General features: G+C 37.3%; 1 protein-coding gene across 2 annotated transcripts; it reads left to right on the plus strand.

Moving 5' to 3' along the window:
* Positions 1-3,332: 3,332 nt before the first annotated feature.
* LOC306873447 (programmed cell death protein 4-like) lies at positions 3,333-23,237 on the plus strand. Of its 2 annotated transcripts, XM_079422747.1 has the most exons (12): positions 3,333-3,582; positions 3,741-3,814; positions 7,422-7,712; positions 8,082-8,179; positions 13,982-14,095; positions 16,656-16,877; positions 17,285-17,382; positions 18,053-18,167; positions 19,341-19,448; positions 20,571-20,681; positions 21,683-21,822; positions 21,962-23,237. In XM_079422747.1, the coding sequence occupies exons 2-12, from the start codon at positions 3,769-3,771 to the stop codon at positions 22,011-22,013; spliced, it is 1,395 nt and encodes a 464-aa protein (XP_079278873.1). In that variant the 5' UTR covers positions 3,333-3,582; positions 3,741-3,768; the 3' UTR covers positions 22,014-23,237. The 2 variants fall into 2 exon arrangements, with proteins under 2 accessions (XP_079278873.1, XP_079278874.1); XM_079422748.1 differs by lacking the exon at positions 13,982-14,095 and having other exon boundaries at positions 3,349-3,582.
* Positions 23,238-23,533: the final 296 nt, after the last annotated feature.

The following is a 23,533-nucleotide window of genomic DNA, read 5'->3' on the forward strand; positions in this document are numbered from 1 at the left end:
TTCTTTGGAACTCAGTTCAGCTCAAGAGGTCAATGTTGGATGGTTAGTATGGGTAGTTAGATGCTGTACTCTATCAAGCATTACAGTTCCCTGTGCTAGTTGAAAACATTTACACGGCCCTGCATGGGGCCCAAATCACCATATGGTTAATCTGGCCCTGCATTTCTCATCTGTTATCTGAACACCCTCTATTCAAGTAAATGGGATGACAAAATAAAAATCTACCACTGTTACTGATATACATCTATAGACAAAATAAATAGTTGTTGTTAATAAAAAGTGGTGTGTGTGTGTTTAATTTACCATTTAAATCATTTATTTCTGTTGAGCAAAATGTTGTTTTGGACCCTGCTGGTTTGAAACAACATGAGAGTAAGTACATTTTTTGGTGAACTAGATAAGAAGTACTCCTCTGAGGAAAATTATCATTTTGGTTTTTCTGAAAATACATAAATCTACAGCTATGATGTGATTTCTATTAAGATCATGCCAAAACATCTCAGTTGGGCTTAGATCACAACTTTGGCCACTACAGAAGACAAATTTGCTTTTGATGAAGTCATCATGTTGTTGATTTACTCCTGTGCTGTCACATCAGCCAAATTATTTTGAGCTTCAACTGGTGGACAAGAGGGCCTCCTTGAGAGAAAGAGAGAGAGAGAGAGAGAGAGAGAGAGAAACGGTTTATCCCCTAAACCATAATGGCCTTCCAACCATACTTTTTATGTTGGGATGAGGTTTTGATGCTTTTAGGTTTTTAGTTTTTGGAGGGGGTGTCTTCCCACTCAATACTGTTCTTGTTTAATGTTTTTTTATGTATAGCATGTATAGCATTTTTTATGTATAGCATGTTCAAGAGATTTCTATAAGTCTACAGAAATTCTGCACCATGCTCTTGCAGTCATATTTGCAGGACACCCACACATAGAACAGCAGCAGCAGTGAACTTTCTCTCTTTATAGACTGTTAGTCTGACTGATGAACACGAATGCTTTTAACAATACTTTGTAAGCTTATGCAAGTAAACAATTCTTATCTTAGGTGTTCTGAGAACTCTTGTGCGACACATGGCTCACATAATGCTTCTCATGAATAGCAAACTCAAAATATGTGTTATAGTGAAGGCTGCTTTTACATCACACAATTTTTCCACCACGTACTGTCAATGTTTACATAATGTACTCAATATAGACATGAAAACATATGACTGTTATGGCGTGGTTTTTAAGCAGATTTTCTGTTGTTGTGACTTTAAGATTATATCTAATTTATGACTCATTTCTGCAGAAACCAGGTCAACCAAAAAGTTTCACATGATTCTTCCACCAAGTTTATTATTCAGAAATAGTGCACAGAAAGCTAGGGGGTTATTTTATATTCTCTCTAGAGGACAGCAGTGAGTCAAAAGATCTTTTGGATAAAGTTCAACGCAAGTGCTTCTCAAACTATGACTTACGACATGAAAGTCATTTAAAACAGAAATATTCCAGAAATTCCAAACATGCCCTCACCTTCCACTAGTCACACACACACACATTATTGGTTGTCTCATATTATTTTATCCAGAAAAAGAACTGAAGTCATATTATAAAATATCATTATATTCACCCTTAAAGTTACACCTAGATGCAGATTTCAACAAAGTATCAATAATATAATCAGTCTGGGACGGTTAAGGGACTATTATGTTTTATTAGCCTATTATACTTATTGTATTTTAATTCTGTATTTACTGTATTTTCTTTCAGGTACAGCACTTTGTAATGTCTGTTGTTTAATAAATAAACCTGAATTTGAACCTGATTATAAGGTTTCGCAGTAGCATGATTTGTCTTACAGAAAAAAGTTATAGTAACCAAAATATGGCATTATGTTGGTCCTACTACTTGCAAAATATGAATTTACTTAATTTTGAAAACAAAGCAATAAATAAATAAATAAAGGAGGAAAGAGGAAAGACTTAATACTACCTAGTAAGTGAGAATGAAAAAAAGAGCTTGAGGCCCACAGCCTTTACGTGCTTGGGAATGCGTTTCTGCAGCCCACAAGTGCAGCTGTGCACATCACCAAATTGGGGGTGGGGGCTACTTAATGGACTAAAAAAAAACAAAGGCTGAGGCAAAGGCTGCATATAATCATGCTGTTGGGACAATCATCATCTTCTGCTGCTTCCTACATGAGACTTCTGTGAAGTTTCTTTTATTGAATGCTAAGAAAAATTACACACAACCTTGTGGTAATGCAGCTTCATCTCTTTGTTCTTTCGTTCTTTTTTAAATAAATAAATAAATACATATAAATACAAATACACATAATGAAAATACACGCTTCAAAATAGAGCCAATTGCTTATTATAGTCAATTGAAAAGAGAGGACTCATTTGTTGAATTACTGAATTATAATCAATTTAATTAATTGTTGTTTCACACACACACGCACGCACGCACGCACACACACACACACACAATTAAAGTATGATACTTACACCAGATATGTATCGTGTGAATGATCCGTCTATACTATAGTAATCAGGTAGGCATGTTCTATTGGAAACACTATCAGTATTATGGGGACAGCGACGTCTGGCGTCGTTCTGGGGAATTTAAAGACTCTATTTGTATTTAGTAGAAAGAAGGCTGAATATTACACACAAAATAATAACACAATAACACATCAGTACAGCTTTGGCAGAGTGAAAGACAGAACTTTCAACGCGATATTGTATTAAACAGTATTTACTTGAAAAACAAATGTAGCCTAGAGAGAGAAAGAGAGAGAGAGAGAGAGAGAGAGAGAGCGAGAGAGAGGGGTGACTGATCAGATAGCAGTCTGTGTGGAAGCTTACCAAGAAAACTAGGACATTATGAGACAGTCAGAAGAATACCGTCTGTCTGATGTCCAGTCAGAGATATTATAAATAATACAAACCTAAATTACATTATGGCCTAATATTTTAAGCTATTAAGTAAATGAGCATACCGCACACTGATATTATCAGCATGTGGACAATTGTAAAAACTGAAACGTGTTTACCAAAGAAACAAACTCGTCAAACTCCGTCTAGTTTGCTTTAGCAATGCGATTGGACAAACTGTTTTACTCCTGCCCCTTCATCCACCGACCCCAGGTCAGGCTAAACTACGAGTCCAGCGTTACGGCGAATGCTTCTCTCATGAATATTAATTTAGTGATGCTGACGTTGCGTTGTACGTTTCCTGAAGCGTTTGACGAGTCACGTAGCGTAATTAATATTCATGAGCCACAAGCCTCGCTCATTCGTCTACTGTCGAACGGTCCACATTCTTACTGGTCGAAGGACAAGCTACTTAATTAATATGCATGAGGCTCACGCAACGCATGTGACGAGCTATGAGCTGTCTCAAGTTGAAAACACTGTCCATGTTATTGCTCCCTCTCTGCAGCGCACTGCTAATACACAATACATTTTTGTAGACCTTTTTGACTTGAAAAATTTAACAAGATATTTTTGACGGTTCTTCTTATATTCCTCACTCAAGGACTGTTTACATACGAGAAATCCTACTGCTAGATTTTAAGTGACAATCGAGCCTTCAATTTAAGGTGAGGCTAAGCTCAATGCATTTACGACTAAAGTGTAAATTAAAACGGTCACATCACTTCTTCAGATCAAATACTATGGACTATTGTTGCTTGTGTAAACCACGTGATTTTGCACGTTTGCTATAGATGTGGTTACTACTTGTTTCCGTGCTCTGCAGGCTTAGGAGGACGGTAAACAAGCGTATAATGGCGACTGAGATTGAAGCATGGACCACTGGCCCTCAAAACAATGGTACGAACATTAAACCTCTGGTTGTACTAGAAATGGCTCATTAATGCATTCAGCTTGAATTTAGCTTATTAATGCATATTGTAGTTGGTCTTTTACCATGTCGTTTTTGCAGACGGCTTTAGTTGCAGTCATGTTTCACCATGTGCTCTGGCAGAAAGGCTTGTATATGGCATATGTGCTATAAACTCTTAGAAATATAAACTGTGCATTCCTGCATTAACACCAGGATTTCAATGGATGTTATTTTGAGAGCATAAAGACAAGCTAACTTTTTAATGCAAAACTTTTTTTCGGAAGTTATTTTAATTTCTCTTTTAGAATTTTACAAATAAAGCGGCAAAAAAATAAATAAATAATAGATTTGACAAAAATGTATAATGTAAACATTTTAGTGCCAAAAGAGAGTTAAACGCAATGAGCTAGCATGAACAATGTTAATATGTATAGCTGCCAGATTAACAAACCAATATTTAATGACAAGTTGTGTCGATAAATACATTTCTTTTCTAACCAATTCTATTTTTATTTGATCTTGTAAACAGTTAATTGTTTTTAAATGTCTTTGTTAAAAAAATTGTACATACTACGCCCCCTTGCAGAGATACCCGGATGTTTTTTTCCTTCCACGTGAGTTTGAATTTGTTTTGTAGATTTCCTTTCAGAAATACAGAAGTGAGTGAGATCAGTGTTATAGATAGTGGAAAAAAGTGTAAGAATATAAAATACAGAAAATCAGAAACACAATTCCCCGTAAGCTGCAGATATTGCATGAATATTAATGCATATACATAAAAAAGAGATAAATAAAATAAAGGTATTTGAATTCAGATATGTATTTGCTTATTTTGGCTGCGCTGCACCAGGAACTCAAACAGAAATCCATGATAAAGTACTATTGTTGAAAGTACGTGCCACAGTCTTCCTGTATGCCTTGTTTATTAACCTGGCCTAGTAATTTTACAGTCATGCGACTTGGCTTTTTGATTGCACACAGAACATGGCTTCAGTGAATTTATCTTATCTGATAGCTGCCTTTAGCATATGAATCATAATCGACCTGCTTGTTTATTTATTCTGTTTTCAATATGTGTAGTTACATTCAAAAGGATTATGTGTAAACAAAAGTAGTTGTTTAAAAATTAAAATGTAAGAAGATTTGGAAGTCTTACAATTTTAACAAAAAATGAACAAAATAGACACAATGAACAAAAAAATTGTAAATAAATATTCTAATATGACACTTTTCATCAGGGTTGATGTATATACACTTAAAAATATTTAAATGTCAATTAAGCAAATTTGTTATTTGCATACATTTGAGATTTTTGCAGCAAACAGTAAAAGTAATTTTGTCAGTTTCAATCAGATAGTAGTCACATAAATGTGAAGCAATACCTCTCATAATACAAATGTGTGTGTATATTTGTTGCGTAGTGCTAACAATATATCATGCCACCACGTAGATTACTGGAGGAAAACATTTTAGTCGTCTAACACACTTAAGACATGTACTTTTTTTCAAATTGCATTTGGCTAGGTTTTCATTTAGCATGCAACAAACAAATGCAATATTATTGACCCCATACTTATGAATACCTGCTATTTGTGGATCCCAGTTTTTTTTTATGTAGTCATAGTGCATAATGTGCAATGCACAGACTTGCAAGACACATTTGTACTACAGACTGTATGTGTTGTTGTAAGGTGGGTCTAGTGTACACCCCCAGAAGATGTCAGAGGTGAATATGCCATAGTTGACAAAAACAGATAAGACTTTTACTTTTATCACAGCAAATTCTCCTTATTGTGACAGTTAAACCACTGGTTAAACACACCCCCACACCTCCTGTTTTCTCACTTACTTAGTACTCAAAACAAAAAGAAACCAACATAGGGTTGTTATTGAGAGACACTTTTTTTGATGTAGTACAGAGCTCCAGAGGTCTGATCAATATCTAAAAACGTGGATATTTCTGCAACATTTCTGCTTTGGCCGTGCTTGCGTGTATGTTGTGTTGCTATTCCCGGCACTTATGCAGATTTAAACACTTGTAACTACAGTGTGGTTTCTCATCTGACTGTAGCTAGCATTTAGGACGAGACTATTTATTACCATGTGGTCCACTCCTACTTTCTCCCGTAAACGGGTCACCCCCAACCCCACCCAAGCAAACTGTACACTGCTATATGTAGTAAGGCTTGGCAAGAGCCCCAGCAAGGCACCGAAAGAAGCAACGTCAGCTTTTCTGCCTTCTGTGCTGCTGCCTTTAGTTTTCCTTCTGTAATCTAGTGAAAGCAGAGATAAAATTGTTGGGGTTTACACCCTAACGTCTTTACAAACCTGTATGCATTGTCGTTTTTGAGTCTGTCCGTTCTAATTCGTTTTAATTGTTCTAATTCGTTTTTGAGTAGAGTGTGATTTAATAAACATATATTGTGGGATGAACCTCAGCTTATATTTGTAGCAGTTCTGAGATTAACTTTGAGACCTTGACCTAAAAGTGGACACAGATAGCTTTTTATGTTATAAGCAGCAGTGCTATTTTAATATTATTTATATTCTACTATAGTTTTTATTTGTGTTTTTTAATTATTTTAGGTGATTCTTTTTCAAGGTTTATCAGATGTGAATATGAGACCTGGCCAGGTGTGCAGGAAAGACAAATATTTCTCCAAACGAAATGTTCTATTCCTTTATAATGCAAAATAAAATAGCTATACTCGTTTTGTACAAGTTTTGTAAATGTTTAGTTAAAGTGGTATGCCTGATATATGATGTCTGACACTTATCTTTTGACGTAAAATTTAAATGGTAAATGATGAATTGAACATGTTTGGTCTTGTATTTTTCATAACCCTTATTTGTATATTTATTCTTTTATTTCTTATTTATTTGTTCTTTTACCATGCACATTTGTTATGTAAAGCAACTTAATAAATGAGGAAATTCCCAAGCAATTTGTCATGAACAGGGTTTCTACGGGTCTTAAAAACGTCTTAAATCTGAGTAGAAAATCTGAAATTCATAAAATTATGCCACTGAATGTTGCTTTCACTGCAAAAAATAAAAGAATCTTCTTTAGTGTTTCTGTCTTGTTTCGCAATTCAAATATACAAGCAAACATTCTTAAATCAAGATATATTTGCTTGAGATGCAAAATGAAGGTATGAAGTCACAAAATTAAGTGAGTGTGTGCTTAAAACAAGAACAAATATCTGTAAATGGGCTATGAAAATTAAATTTAAAGGGAAAACAAGTTCATTTTTTCTGAGTCCATTAGCAAATATTTTTCCTTGGTTTAATCGTAAAGTAAATTTCCCGAAGACAAGTCATTTTGCTTTTCCAATAAGTTAATCTTGATATTTGCACTGGAAAACAATAAAAATGCTGAGAAAGATCATCAAATTTTTCAGATTAAATTTTACAGTGTTATGAGAAGGTACAATAAAAGTTTTTTCCATATTATAGTGGTTGGGAGCAGTTTAAATGCCTTAATTTACTTTCATAAAATCCTGGTAAATGTAATAATTTTTATATTACACAATCGTGGTAACATACTTTTGGTCATTTATCTAAATAGTTGTCTGTTCGTTCCGTCTGGTACAGGTGTGTTCTCACTTGAGCAAGGGCAGGGTGAGGAGGATGGCAGTGAAGATCTGAATGAGTTGGAGGTGAACGGGAACTGGACCCCTCAGGAGAAGGCCCTGCATGAGGCCAGACTGAAAGCAAAGGCTAAGCGGCGCCTGCGTAAGTCATCATCCCGGGATTCTAACCGGGAATCATTCTCTGATTCAGTTTCAGGAGAGCTTTCTACCGATCCAAACAGCCCCAAAGGCAAAAACGCTGTAAATGACAGAAAGTCACGGACTGGAAAAGGTCGGGGACTGCCCAAAAAAGGTGAGATTGTGAAATATGAATCGTTTTTCAAGTGGCCAATTTTAATAGTAACTTGAGTTATTTGTGTGATATGAATCTTAAAATTATGGTATTTATCATCAAGATGTAGTTATTTTAGCTGCAAATTCATTCCAAAAATGTTTAAAACATAATTCTTGTTTTCTTTTGTTGTAATAATTTTTTTTATTTTGATCTGCCAATGAAAGTTACCTTTTCTAATTCGATTGTATTTGATAAAAATAAGATAATAACTGATAATACCAGGCACCGCTTATACTGTGGTCTCTATTGGATAAATGTTTATTTTTCAAGGTCTCTCTACTTTTTGTTTTTCCTCTTGTGATTTACACTGATTGCTCTTATGATTAGGTGGAGCGGGTGGTAAAGGTGTGTGGGGAGCAGCGGGTATGGTATATGAGGTGGAGGAACCTGATGCTAAAGACCCCAACTATGATGAATCTTCACAAGTAAGTGTATACCTACATATCAGTCTTACAGGTTACATGAAGAATACTAGTACACCTCACTTTATGGTAGATATAGTGTGTATGGGTTATAAATGAAAAGTGCCACTATTTGCAATAGTTCTCTGATTTCTGTGGACATGATGTATTGTTTAAATCAACAATGCCAGTTAACACATTTAGGACTGGGGGTAATAGTTCAATGGGATAGTTCATCTAAAAATGAAAGTTGTCAGAATTTACTCACCGTCATGTCATTCTTCATGATTTTCAAAACTGATTCAGACTCTGAGAATGTTTATAAATGAGTGGATTGTAACATTGCACATCTTTTTAGTGCTTAAACAGCAACATTACACAATAAGGGAGAAAGCGAGTCCGAAGGGAGTGAACATGCAAGAAGTTTGACTAAAATGCAGTAAAAATGATTTGAGGCTCCAGTGTTTTTTAGTTTAATTGGTATCAGGTGTGGTTAGTGCAACTGGCATGATTATGGTGTAAGATAAAATACACCTATAATATAAATTGCGTATTAAAGAAAAAAAAATCCATTGCAACAGACAGTATCGCCCAGTTTAGTACTTATAAAAATGACAATTTATGTTCATTAATAAATAAATACATATATATATATATATATATATATATATATATATATATACACACATATACATACATACATACATACAGTGTTTCCGCTACATTCATTCTGCCGTGGCGGCCCGCCACACCAAAAATCATCCCCGCCACGGCTGCAGCTTTTCAGTGACGTCACTCGATTAATTTACAGTCTGGTAATTTATAGTGGAGGAGACGTTAGTCACACACTAATTATTAAAAGGCGAGTATAATATAGAGCAAACTTAAGTGTAATCATAGTAATGGTGTACGTTATGTGTAACGATTCGATTCAACCTCCAACATTACACAGTAGCTGTGAAACTGATCGCAGTTGATCCGTGGTCCGTACGGACCAGACCTCAAGGTTCGGTTCGCATGTGATTAACAGACTAATTGCAAAAATGAACCATCATAGAGTGAACGTTTATCATTTGTATGTGTTTTATCTTGCCAATTTACACATTCGAGTGATTTTAAGCCATTCCAGCGCAAGATTAGGCGAATAGAACTTATTTCACTGTCCGTGCGCTGATTTCTGTGGCCACAGCTGCCGGACACGGCGCCCACGCACAGATTTTTAAGCGCGCGCGAACACCGAGTTCATTCTTCATTCGCATTTCCTTGTGTTTGAACAGATGCATACATACAGAATTATGTCTCAGCACGTCTCAACAATCATTCTCGATAACGCAGTCACTTATCTTCAGTGAACAAGTTAGAAAGAAATAGCATGTGTATCATTATATTTCATCCGTGCGTTCGGTCTTAAAGGGACAGCTGCCTATAAACACATGCTGTTATATATGACAGAAGAAAAGGGGCATGGTCCACGGGAAAACCCATCGGTGAAACCCATCATATATATTATATACACATACAGGGCCCTCCAAAAGTATTGGAACAGTAAAGACAAAATTGCTCTGTTGGCTGTGGAGTCAAGACATTTATAGTTGTACAATACATCTGCGATGCTACCATACACCCATTTCTAGTGGATGAAGCCTTGGCCTGGAAGAGAGGTCGTCAGGTGGTCCCCAACCTTCTCTGGGTGTTTCGACCCTTAACCACAACACCCTCCAGTTGGCGGGTCAGCAGTGACTGGCCAGGTCACTGCCCCTCTCCTCCAGGCTTCCAGCTTATACCCTCTCTCTTGTGCCAGAGCCAACAGGAGGCTCTCTCTGACGCTTCTCCCAGCCTACGGACGGCTGCTTTCTTCAAGTGGCCTCTCAGTCCAACCTTTGTCAATAGATTCCACACAGATTGAGCTGGGAATCCTCGACATCCGACTTCTACTGTCATCAGCCATGTTGTCCACCCCTTGTCCCGGCAGTCTTGGACAAGTTGCTGGTATTTGCCTTTTTTCCTCTCTGCAGCTTCCTCTTAGCCCTCCTCCCCGTCAACACCACCAGGATGATCTTCTTTCCCTCTGGAGACCACATAATGATGTCGGGCCTTAGAGTTGTGGACAGTACCGCCTTGGGGAAGTGGAGTTTCCTCCCGAGGTCAACCTCCATTTCCCATCCCTTGGCTGACTGCAGGAGATTCTGCCTGGCTTGGCTGTGGACAACAGGTCTTTGGCCCTCTTTCACAAAGGCGATGGTACTAGGCAGTGGTCTTGCTTTGACTGGTTGTTTCTTCCTCCTTTTCTGCTCCAGGATGTCTGCGAGCACTGCCAACACCTTGTCGTGGCGCCACCTGTATCTCCCCTGTGTTAATGCGATCTTGCACCCTGACAGAATGTGTGCCATTGTTCCTTTCCCACCACACAACCTGCACAGTGGGTCCTCCCTCCTCCCCCACCTGTGCATATTGACTGGGGTTGGTAAGGTGTCATACACTGCTCGGAGTAGAAAGGATATACGGAAGGGCTCCAGCCGCCACAATTCACCCCATGTGATTGTTCTCTTGGGGAGGTTCCACCTCGCCCAGGAGCCTTGAGTTGCGAGCTTGATGGATTTTGCTCTTCTCCCTTCTTCCTCAAGGTTTCGGACTTCATCCTGGATCATGGTTCTCTTCTCCCTAGGGGTGGACTTTGACCACTGCTGGAAATATGCCGTTCCTAAACCCTGTCTTCCAGTGCAAGGGTTTCCGATGATGTCTTTGGTTCTAAGAGAACATTCTGCTTGGTTAATTGCCGTACTGGCAGCTCACTTACAGCCAGATCTTGTTCTGACCCCTGCTTCCCTGGTGAGTTGGTCTCGAGAGTCCCTATATGTTAGGGACAGTCTGCACTTGGCAACTTTAAACTCCTCCACCACTGATGACTGGGGAAGCTGGAGCTGGCCCGACCTTATGTAGAGACCCAAGGATGTAAAGCTTGGGGGTATTCCCAACCATCTTCTAAGGTGCTTGTTGAACTTCCTCTCCATTTCTTCAACAGTTGATAGGAGCACCTCATATAAAGTGAGAAGCCACATGAGTCTCGGGAGCAGGCCATGTTGGTAGATCCAGCACTTGTATTTCCCAGGCAGGCCAGACTTATCAATCTTCTCCAGTCATTCTTCAACTTGTTTTCCGGTGCTGGAGATGCTGGTCTTTTCTGACAGGGAATCATCATACCACTTTTCAAGGCATCTAACTGGGTTCCCCTGGATGTTCGGGATCTCTTCCCCTTGAACAAGTAGCTTGAACCTTCCAGTTGTTTTGCCCTTTTGGATCACCAGGCTCCTTGATTTCTTGGGCTTAAAGACCATCTTTGCCCAAGTGGCCATACGATCCAGTTCTGCCAGGACCCATCTTGCCTGCACGTGAGTTGGCGTTATCACGGTACGATCATCCATGAATGCCCTGATTGCTGGCTGTTGACATCCTGCTGCGGTCTTTCGGCCCTCTTGACTTTGTACTCGCTGCAGAGATGATCAGGTTCATTCCCATGATGAACAAGATGGGAGAGATTGTGCATCCTGTCACTATCCCCTTCTCCACTGGCTGCCACTTTGTTGTAAACTTGGTGGACTGGAACCGTAGCTTGATGTCTCTCAGGTAACTGATGATCATGCCCTGGATGTTATGTGGGATGCGGTAGTAGTCCAAAGCAACTTGGATCAAGTTATGGGGATATTATGGGGATACAAATATGATTAAAAGATGAATATGAGACAAAATTACAGAATGTCACATTTTATTATTGGGTGATTCAACACAGATGTTTTACCAGCTAAGAAGTTCAGCACTTTTAGAGTTTTAACCCTCTATCTGATGTGAGCATAGTATTGGAACAGTTGCCTCACAGGTCTTTCTAAGTGATCAACTGTGTCCTGTTGCATTAATTCTTCAGATATTAGAAGCAGGGAATGTGTCGTATCAGTTATATCCATTACTTCTGCATTCTGAATCTTGCATTCGATGATGACACACAAACCAGGATGAAGACGAGGGAGCTGACTTTGAGAGAAAAGCAAGCAATTTGGATGCTAAAAGAAAAGAGGAAGTCAGTTAGAGCTCTAGCAAAAACAAAGGGCATGGAGAAATCAAGAGTTTGGAAACCATCAACAACCAACAACGACCTGATCGGCTGAGAAAACAACAGCAGTTGATGACAGACAAATCATAAAACCTGTGAAAATGAACCCTAAAAGGCATGTCTGTAAAATCACCAACAACTTCCAGAAAGCTGGGGTGATGCTCTGACAATTTACTGTCCTCGGGAGACTTTGACACAGAATTACAGATGCTACACAGCAAGATGCAAACCTCTGACCAGCACCAAAAATAGAAAGGCAAGATTAGAGTTTGCAAAAAAGGTGAGCCAGAAGAGTTTTGGAACTGTGTTTATGGACCGATGAGACAAAGATGACCCTTTATTTAAGTGATGGGAAAGCAAAAATGTGGAGGAAAAAAGGGAACTGCAAATGATTCCAAGCATACAGCCTCATCTGTAAAGCATGGTGGAGGTGGTGTCATGGCATGGGCATGCATGGCTGTCTCTGGAACAGGCCCTCTCAACTTTACTGATGACTTAATGTATGATGACAGTAGCAGAATGAATTTGGAAGGGTACAAAACCATCTTGCCTACCAATATTCAAGAAAATGCCACCAGATTCACTGGGAAGTGCTTCATATTCGCATGGGTCCTGCAACTAAATTATAGCTTTTAATCTTTTATATCTGCTTTATGTTCAACTGTCCCAATACTTATGCTCACAACAATGAGTGGGATGAACTCTAAAAGTGCTGTTCTTTTTATTTGGTAAAACATATGTGTTGAAACGGCTAATAATAAAATGTGACATTCTGTAGTTTTGTCTCATATTCATCTTTTAATCATATTTGCAACTGTCTTGACTCCACAGCCAACAGAGCAATTTTGTCTTTACTGTTCCAATACTGTGATAGACGGTGTTGGTGGTGATACCGGTTTTAAGCCACAACACCGGTTACGTCACTTGCCCACCATCCCTCACCGTCATTTTTATATTTTTTTTTAATAGTAATAAAAATCATTTAGTTCAGTTAGAGAACAGACACTCCATTTAAAACTGAACGCGGCTACTCAATGCAGCACACCGAACGAACGACAGTCGCGCATCACAGATCAGATTTCATTTATCACGTGAGGAGAGTGAGTCAAGCTGACTAACAAGAAGAGTGAGGTGAGACAGACAAGACGAGTTTCAAAACTAAATGTAAAAGCGCCTGTTTTAAAAATATTTTGGATTTTGAAAAGCCTGTTGACATGCTATTTATCTAAGGTGATATTGGAAGGTTGTTTTTGTTTTTTTTAACATTCTTTTCTCATTTATTTGGTTCCACGGTATTTGTAGCTCAAATAATAGAGCATGGCGCTAGCAACGCCAAGGTCATGGGTTCAATTCCCAGGGAAAGCAAGAGCTGATAAAATTTAAAAACTGTAACTTGAATTCAGTGTAAGTCGCTTTGGATAAAAGCGTCTGCTAAATGCATAAATGTAAATGTAAAATGAGTGGGATGTGAGCTAAAAGTAGTTCTGGCAAGCTTGCTGGAATTTATGCTGTTTGAATATTGCAGTGATATTAATCGGTGCACAAATTAAAAAGCAAATGCCTGTAGCATTGTCTTGTTTCCTTGAAAGCTCTGTGAGGCCAAGTGCATGATGAAATCAGTGTGTTCTTTGTATTGTTTAGTATATAAGTTTTTTCCTAATTTTTTCCTTATGTACAATAAAGGTGTTTTTTCTAGTGTGAAACTCTTATTTGTATATCAGGGAGACACGGTATATGCCACAGTAGTACCAGAGCTGGACGAGAGAGAACTCGAGAAGACCATCAACCCCATTGTGCAGGAATACTTTGAGCATGGAGACACCAAAGAGGTGGAGGTGAGCTGTAGCTTATCACTAAGCCAGATGCCAAATAACAGAACCTTTGTTTTAGTGTAATGTAGAGGAGAAAATGTTGGATAAAATTTGTACTAAACATTCCATACCTAATAATTGTGTACTGTTGGCGTAGTGGTTCTTAACCAGAAATCTGGAGCCTACAAGGGGGCTTTAAAAAAGCATTAAAATAAGCTTAAGTGATTTCTAAATAAAGTTCATTTATATAAGAAATTACGATCCGCACTCACGAGAACGGTCTTCTGTTTTTTGTTTTATTTAACGTTCATCACCAATTGGGAAAAACACAAACGTTTCGGCTACCAAGCCTTCCTCAGTGTGTAAAGCAATTACATCCCTCCACCCACTTCGGGAGGTAACTTCATCCGAATATACTGTTTCAAATGATCAAGACAATATTGTATTTAATTTATCGGACAAAGAATTATCCACTGAACAAACTACAGTATTGAGTAAAGGACTATCATTTGCATTTAGTCATTTAGCAGACGCTATTATCCAAAGCGACTGACAAATGAGGACAACAGAAACGATCAATTGTAGTATTAAAACAACTAAAACTGATCCAAAACTAAAAGCTAAATCTTTATAAGTACTATATATACATATATAAAAAAAGAAGTTAAATAGAAAATGACAAATGCATACAACAAAATGTCTAAATTTAACATTTAAATGAAAACAAAAAATAAAGCTGAAAACAATTTAAAGTATTAAAAGAACAAAAGGTATAAGAGTATAATAATGATTCTAACATAACACTAAGCTAAACATATATATATTATATAAGGATTTTCAGAGTCATAATTACTGACGTTAACACACAGGGAAAATGTGTATCGGATGCCTCGCAGATACAAAAATAATGTTTTATGTTTTGATTAAAAGATAGCATTAAACGTAATTTTTTTACACAAGTTTTTTACAATAGTGCTCTCATTATAACGTTATGACAGAAGTTATTGTTCTGCATTTCTGTTTTGAGCTGCGTGCGCTGAAGATAAACTAGATGCATGTGTTTCACGGTATATATGGGATGGGAAATGTCCTTGTATTAAACTGACTACCTTACAGTGATGTAGATGTCTTTCTTTCCCTAATTTTAGACTGTATGCTCAAGCCTTTTCCCTCCGCCCTTTAGCAGTTTGGTTTGATCCTGACGCTTCTGTGTCTTGGAGAGCAATTGAGGAATCTATTGTTTATTCGTATAAATTGAAGCATCTTGTTTTTTCGGGAGTTCCGCTTAGGCAGTGTAAATCTCAGTTTGGTCCCATTGTAACGTATCTCCTCTCCACATGGAGGGATGTTGAAAGTCGTTCACAACTAGTTACAAAATGGCATTCGCCTATTTTCCACAATAATAACATTTTGTCAGGCAGGACTCCATAGTAATGTAAACACTCTGGGAGATATCTATGATGATAGTGGTTTAAAATCCCTCCAGAATCTTAAAACTCAATATAATCTGCCAGGCACCTCCTTTTTCATGTATTTGCGCATTAGATCGGCCCTACTGGCTTATGGGGTGCCTTGGAACACTCAACTGCCTGTTCACCCTTTGCGCAAACTAATCCTTCCTTCTGAGGAATCTCCCTCCTCTGCTTCAGTCATCTATCTCTTTCTTCTTGAGCATTCATACAAACCTTTTATCTATTACAACTGTTTGGGCTAAGGATCTTAATGAGGATGTGCATGTTTTATTTTCCGATCAGGTATGGGATATGTTTAAATTGTCTTCTAAAAACCCTAATCACCAAAAGATTAATTGGAAATTGCTGCATAGGGTTTACTTGACGCCAATGAAACGTTTTTACATGAATCTGTCGTCTTCTCCTAAGTGTAATCTTGTTCCCAAGGAGTTTTAGGCACGTTTTTGCATTTTTTTTTTGGGAGTGCCCCCCTCTCACCTTTTTGTATATCATATTTGTTGGGTACTGAGATATGTTTGACTCCGCGCCATTTTTTCATGAATGACTTTTGGGACTTCACCTTGTCCATCCAACAAAGATCTTTACTGTTAGCTGGTCTCAGCAAAAAATTGCTTTTCAACCGTTGGAATCCTCCTCACACAATGGACAGACGAACCTGGACTGTGTATTTGTTGGACATTATCTCGATGGAACTCTCTACTTCTCGTATACATGGATCTAACGTGAAAACTGTTAATTCATGACATTCAGATTTTAATGTTGTCGTCTTTTCTAAAATCTTTGTAAAAATTATTTTATTGTTATTTGTTTATCTATTAATATTAATGTTTATTATTATTTTTTTTTAAGTCTACCAAGGGGTGGGATGGGTTGGGGTGGGTTTTAAATTTGTACAGCTGATTTTTGTTTTGTACTACTGAAATAAAAAAAAGGTTGTGAACCACTATATTACTGTGTCACTTTTACCTCACAATTGGTGTAGTATACAGTTTTAAATATTTATCAGAATAGAAGCATTGAATTCACATCCCAGCTACAGTTTTCCACAGTTTTCTATTGTTTATGGGAACTGTTGATCTAAATTTATCTCCATTTCCTTTTTTGTCTGGTAGATGCTGCTCAAAGAGCTGAACTTGGGTCATCACAAATATGAGTTCTCCTCTCTGGCAGTGTCTCTTTCTCTGGAAGGCAAGGCCAGCCACAGGGAGCTCACATCACGTCTCCTCTCTGACTTGTCTGGAAAGGTGCTCTCTGAGAAGGACATGTCACGTGCATTTGATAAAATGCTTAAAGAGCTACCAGACCTCATCCTGGATACCCCGGAGGCCCCACTGGTAGGGCTGAAATGTCATACAGTAAACCAATTACAATACAATACAGTAAACATATTTTATGGAAAATATCTTACTCAGGACAGTACTAAATAAAACATAACATGCATTTTGTATGATCTCTCTTATTTTGGTAAAATTATCCACATTTTCACAGATTCTGCAAGGGGTTCCCAAACTTTCGCATGCCACTGTATACTGTAATATCCACAACATAAGAGATTCAATGAAAAAGGAACAGTTCACCAAAGAGTGAACATTGTTTATTCACCCTCATGTTGTTCCAAATATGCATGATGAGGAGCACAATAGACCACAAAAAGTGTTTTTTAAATTGAATGAAAGCATGTATATTATATTTGAATGTGAAATACATTCCCTGTATTACCTGGTTCCTTTCCTTTCCTCAGATGCTTGGTCAATTTATTGCACGAGCCATTGCTGACCACGCTTTACCCATGAGTTTCCTTGACTGTTACAAAGGCAAAGTAGATTGTGACCATGCCAGGTGAGCTTGATGTTACTTTGACAGTCTTATATTGGCTTATTTGCTTGGATATTCACCAGCATTCTTGTGTCCAGTTTCTGAATTAGAATTACGAGGTTCCTCCAGGTCAGCTTGAAGACCAATTTTTTTTTTATTGAGGGAGTCTCAATGAGAGTTACATTCTGAGTTAGAGTGGGAATTGCGGTGGGAATTTACCACCTGCCACCAGCCAGTTGCCAATGCAGTGGCAGGTAATTTGGCCTTATCTATCAGTAGCCATGGTGAATGGTGTCTGATTGGTCATTGCTTTTGCTTTGTTGCAATGATGTATGTTTGTAGAAGTAGCAATTTGTGTTTCGTGGAAGTAGCACAGATGGAAAAAAAACTAGCAATGCTTTTCAATAAATAAAAAATTAAGATGGCTAGTATGGAAATTTAAGTGGAATGAGAATAATGATTACCATTCACTCTAGCAGGCTTTATCATATTATTTTCACATTCAAAATAAAATCTTAAAGTCCAAAAAAAAAAAAAAAAAAAAGTCAAAAGGCAGTGAGGGTAATTTCCCACCCTACATGGGGTTCTAGATTGAATATGCAGTTCCTTTTGTCTGCATTCTATGCTTCTGACTTGCTGCCTTACACTTCAAGCTATTTCCCTGTTCATTTCTTCATGCCCTCATGACTATTAGAGCTGCACTGGACAGAGCATTAGTTCTCCTCTCCATGAAAAGGGAAATCATGCGGCTTGATAATGTGTGGGGAGTTGGTGGCGGCCAGAGGCCTGTCAAACATCTCATCAAAGAGGTGAAGTATCCCTGTATTATTACTTATGTACAAAAATCATTTGCATTTTTTTTTTTTTTAAATGAGCTATTTTCAAACCACTGTGTAAATATTCACAGTGGTTTGAAAATATTTTCAGGTTAATCATTAATTTTAATGGCTATTGACTGCTTGTTAATACTGTAAAATGCTTGGTAAAGGGATAGTTTACCCAAAAATGAAAATTCGGTCATTAATTACTCACCCTCATGTCGTTCCAAACCCGAAAGATGTCCGTTCATCTTCGGAAACGCAAATTAAGATATTTGAGCTCTCTGACCTTCCCATAGACAGCAAGCATACTACTACGGTCAAGGTCCAGAAACATCAAAATTATTTTATTATTATAATTATTTTAACAATGTCCTTGCTACGTTTCTGGGCCTTGACCGTAGTAATATGCTTGCTGTCTATGTGAGGGTCAGAGAGCTCTCGGAATTCATCAAAAATATCTTAATTTGTGTTTCCGAAGATGAACGGACATCTTTCGGGTTTGGAACGACATGAGGGTGAGTAATTAATGACAGAATTTTCATTTTTGGGTGAACTATCCCTTTACATATACCACATTATTATATTATATTTTGATATAAAATTATGACACTGGAATGTTTCATTTTATATGCTGATAAATTATTGAATTAATTAAAAGTTAATAATAAGGTGTTAAAACAACTCTATCCAGGTCTAAAAATATCTATTTTACACATTGTTGAATTATCATTGAATAAAATGGTATAGAATCCCACCAGTCAATGAAGAAAATTAAGTTATTTTTCTTTTTTTTCCATTTTCATGCAAAGGTGTTATTTATTCATTCACTTGTTTCTCAAAGTACAAACTCTCATAGAGTTAGTCATAACTGACTTTCATAACCTAACCTAAGATATCATTATTCTAATTTCCTTTGGTTATAAAGGGATAATAAATAATAATAATAATAAACACATATTAATTAATATTAATAGATAAATAACAATAAAATAATTTTTACAAAGAGGTCTCGTTTCCCATATATACAACCTCTATATTTAGTAGTGTTTTGTACAAGACTTGCTGCCAAAAATTGGGTTGCAACATTAGTAACCCATTTTCGCATTTCTGATCCTGCTTCTTATTTGCTGTCCATATATTATGTTGCTGTTTGTTTTACAGATGAACCTATTACTAAAGGAGTACCTGGTGTCAGGTGAGCTCTCTGAGGCTGAGCACTGTTTGCGAGATCTAGAAGTGCCACACTTTCATCACGAGCTGGTCTATGAGGTATGAAGTTTGAAGTGTGAATAGCATGTAGTTATGTCCCATCTAAAGCTTATAGCTTTCTATAGATTGAAATCATATTGGTGTTCCCTAGTGGCCCATCACCTCAAAAACCACTGCTGTCATTTTTTTCCAGTACATTTGTGCCATGAAAGTGCCCTTAAAAAGGATATTTAGAGGGGTCATATATGACGATTCTAAAAAGAACATTATGTTGTGTATTTGGTGTAATGCAATGTGTTTATGCGGTTTAAGGTTAAAAAACACGTTATTTTCCACATACTGTACATTGTTGTTGCTCCTCTCTGCCCCGCCTTTCTGAAACACGCCGATTTATACAAAGCTCATCGTTCTGAAAAGCACAGTGTGTTGCACAGTATCCAGTGTGTTGTGATTGGCCGAATACCTCAGGTGTGTGACGAAATGTTACGCCCCTTAACATATTTGGAAACACACAGCATCTCCACGACATGGCGGCGGCAGCAACAATACTACAGCGAGAATAGAAATTACGCCTTCTTTCTTTGCGTAAACATTTGGGCGGTGTTATGCAAATCTTCCCACACAGTGAGGTAGACATGTGGGCGCGTGTTTAAATCAGGCGTTTTAGGAGGGCGTGAACAAGTCTTAACTTTTCAAATCTCTTTGGGTTTGAGACTTTAGACTTTGCAACTTTACAGATCTTATATATGCACCAACAAACAGCTTGTAACACTCCAAAGAGAAAGGAAAACTTGAAATTGCATCATAGGACCCCATTAAATAATATTAAATAGTTGATTTCATAACAAAACTAAATTCTAAAAATATACTTTTTATAAAGAATTTAAATAGAATAATGATTTTTAAAGAGAAAGAGATTTCGCTGTTTCTTCTATAAAATGATCTTTTACCCTCCCTACTTGGAAATATCAGTATCATGATCATTACATCTTGGTTTTGTCCATTACAACAACTGATGCAGTAATATGCTCTTACACTCACCACAATAAAAGGTCTCATGTTTGGCCAGCACATTTTCAACATATTCTTTGATAAGGTTGCACAATGACTTTCTTTTCCTTATTTCCTCTTCCTATCATTTTCTTAGTTTCTCTCATCTGTTTCTGTTTCTGGTTGATGTAGGCTGTGGTTATGGTACTGGAGTCTACGGGTGACACAGCCTTACAGATGATGGTCAAACTTCTCAAGGCATTCTGGCAAACCGGCCTAATCACTCTGGACCAAATGAACAGGGTTTGTACTAACTTGAGGATTGTTGTTGTTGTTGTTGTTTTGTAATGAACCATAGTGACTCAAACATTGCGACATAACAGAAGTAGAAGACAGATCTTTTTTTCAGCATTGTGAAGTACATCGGAGTAAAAGCATAAAATAAAAAAATTAGGACAGGGACTTAATTGGTTGTTGATTGGATGGAGGCAGATGGAGGAATGCAATTTTTAAGTCTATTATAAGAAAGCAGAAGGGTTTAAGATAACAAAATTAAGATTCTGCATATGTCATCATAGAGAAGTCTTTCATTGCACCAGATTGAGATTAAGTTACATAAATTACAAACTACAATTTCAGAACATTTAAAAAGAAAATGAAACACATGCATGGATGAATTGTTTACATTTAGAAAATGGAGTGAATTTCTATTTAAATAATTATTTTTTTAAATTAATAACAAACAGACAGTTCTGTAGTGTTAGTGTAATGGGGTTAAACACAAAAGGAGATAGTGGATGGAGATTTATATTACCCTCTTACCTACTACCTTTTCTAGTTAACACCAGATGACTAAAAAGGTTTGTTTTTCCAGTCATCACCAAATTTGCATCTGTTAGTCTTTGAACCATGCTTGTATTCAAAACAGTTTACTTGTAACTTCAGCAGAAGTTTCTCAGTGTCAATTGTTTATTGACATACAACTTGACTTGGTAATTGAAAGGTTGCAGGATCGAACCCTGCAGAGGACAATCTAAAAGTCAAGGAGCATAAGGGCAACCCTGTAGTGAAGAAGTATTATTCATTCATTCATTCATTCAATACTTTTATTGATCTGATTTTAAAGCTATCTGCTCATAACAATGGCTTTCAAATCAGTAATTAAATTCCACATAATTCAATACATAATTTGACGAGATTAAATATGGAATTGCCTTGACATGGTTGGCAACGTTTTTCGTACAGTGACATGTGAATTCTTAGTTGTTTCTGAGAGGATTAATGGGTTTGCATGTTTTACACAGGGCTTCCAGCGTGTATATGACGAGCTGCCAGAGATCAACCTAGATGCGCCTCTTGCGCACTCCATTATGGAAACCTTCGTGGACCTTTGTTACCAGGAGTCAGTGATCACTAAGCAGCTAAGAGACTCCTGTCCTACCAGGTCAGAGACTTGCGTCTTTGCTGTTAACCGATGTTCTGTCATACGTAAAGACTAGATGATATAAATGTTAAATTTTGTTACCATCTGCTACGTAATGGTAGTTCTGTCTCTGTAACAGATGTGTTCTTGTGGCTATTAGGGGGCGTAAGCGCTTCGTGAGTGAGGGTGATGGAGGGATCGTGAAAAGCTAGAAGCTTTTGGAGAGCTCTGGCAGGCCCTGATGATGAGCAGGCTGGGATCTCCTGCACTTCCCTGGGAATCTGGCCGCACTGTCTTCATTGCTCATCCTCTGAGTACACAGAAATATTCAGCCTCAGAAACGATATCATCTTGTAGAAGAGTGACAACTGAGAAATGCTGTTCTCTCCTCTATTGCAGGCTTTGTTTCCTTTTGTTTGTGAATTAATGTGCGATTGAATGCAGTGTAAGCGCTGCAGCGAAAAAAAGAAGTGGGGAAATCAGCAGCTTCAGATGGCCATGAAATACAGTTTGGGTTGAGGGATTCATGTTGCTTTTTTCAGCTTAAGTTGTTTTTTTTGTTGTTCACAGGTGTTCACTTGTTAGTGTTCACAGTGGTCTCTCAATGTTTTGCTTTTCTTTGCAATGTAATGCATAAAATATGGAGGACATAAACTAATGTATTAAATAATTTGTGCTACAAAAATGAAGTGTTTAATCAAACTGTTGGGCCAAAAAAAACAATATTTTATGAAGCGATTGGGGTCACTTCTATTGGTTTTCATTTTATTGCATGTTTATCTTCAAATTTGTCATTACTGCGTAAAGAAACTTTACCTACGTTTACAGATTCATAAGGGTCTGGGAAATTGCTTGGTTAATTACATAGTCTCTTTTTCAGTTATTCATGATTTATACCTAATGCATGATGAAAACAATTCTAATGAGTTTGTGGCTAGTTTTGACATCAAGAATGACCTTTTGTATGTTTTAGCTGCCAAAGAATGGAGGAGAGAGCATCATCACCTCACAATCAGGCTGAAGTCTCCCATTTTCATAGCAGCTCAATTTTGTACCCTCTCTGTTTGAAGGTAATGTTCAGAACAGTCATTTTAATTTTCAGTTCTTTTGTTTATTTGGACAAGGAAAAGTGGTTAAATTGTGTTAGTGCAGAGTTAACAATTATTTAAAAAAAAAAAATGTAAGTATCATTTCTGAAGTGGTAAACTTTGCAGCAAATTTCCACCAGTTTCAATCAACACTTGTCGTTTCAATTATATGATGGGACAATTACTAAATTTAACCAGTACTTTTGTACATGCGATCAGTCTTTGTATCTGTTTGTTGATGGGACACTTTTTCAAAGTAAAAACATTATTTTTGTCAACCAGCATTTCCAGAGTTCCAGCGATAAATACATTTTGACACTAATTTCAATAAAAATTCATAATGCTCATATTCATGTTTCTTTGTGTGAGTTTATTCATACTTTTTTTTCGGAAATTAGTATATAATATAGTAATTTTTGAAAGCAAGTTTTTATGAAGAGATATGCCATATGATGTGGAGTGCTTACCAGAGGTGAGGGGACACAATGACCTAGGTGGCCAGGATACCAAACCCCTGTAACCATAACAACAAACTGCAACATTTTAGAATCATTTTAGGAGGGTTTTAAATTTTTTTAAAAACAAACTGCACCCTTTGAACGTGGAAAGACGCCTGATCTTTTTTGGGATTTTCTGTTTCAGAT

This window comes from Barbus barbus (genome assembly GCF_936440315.1).
Source record: "Barbus barbus genome assembly, chromosome: 8".
NCBI lineage: Eukaryota > Metazoa > Chordata > Actinopteri > Cypriniformes > Cyprinidae > Barbus > Barbus barbus.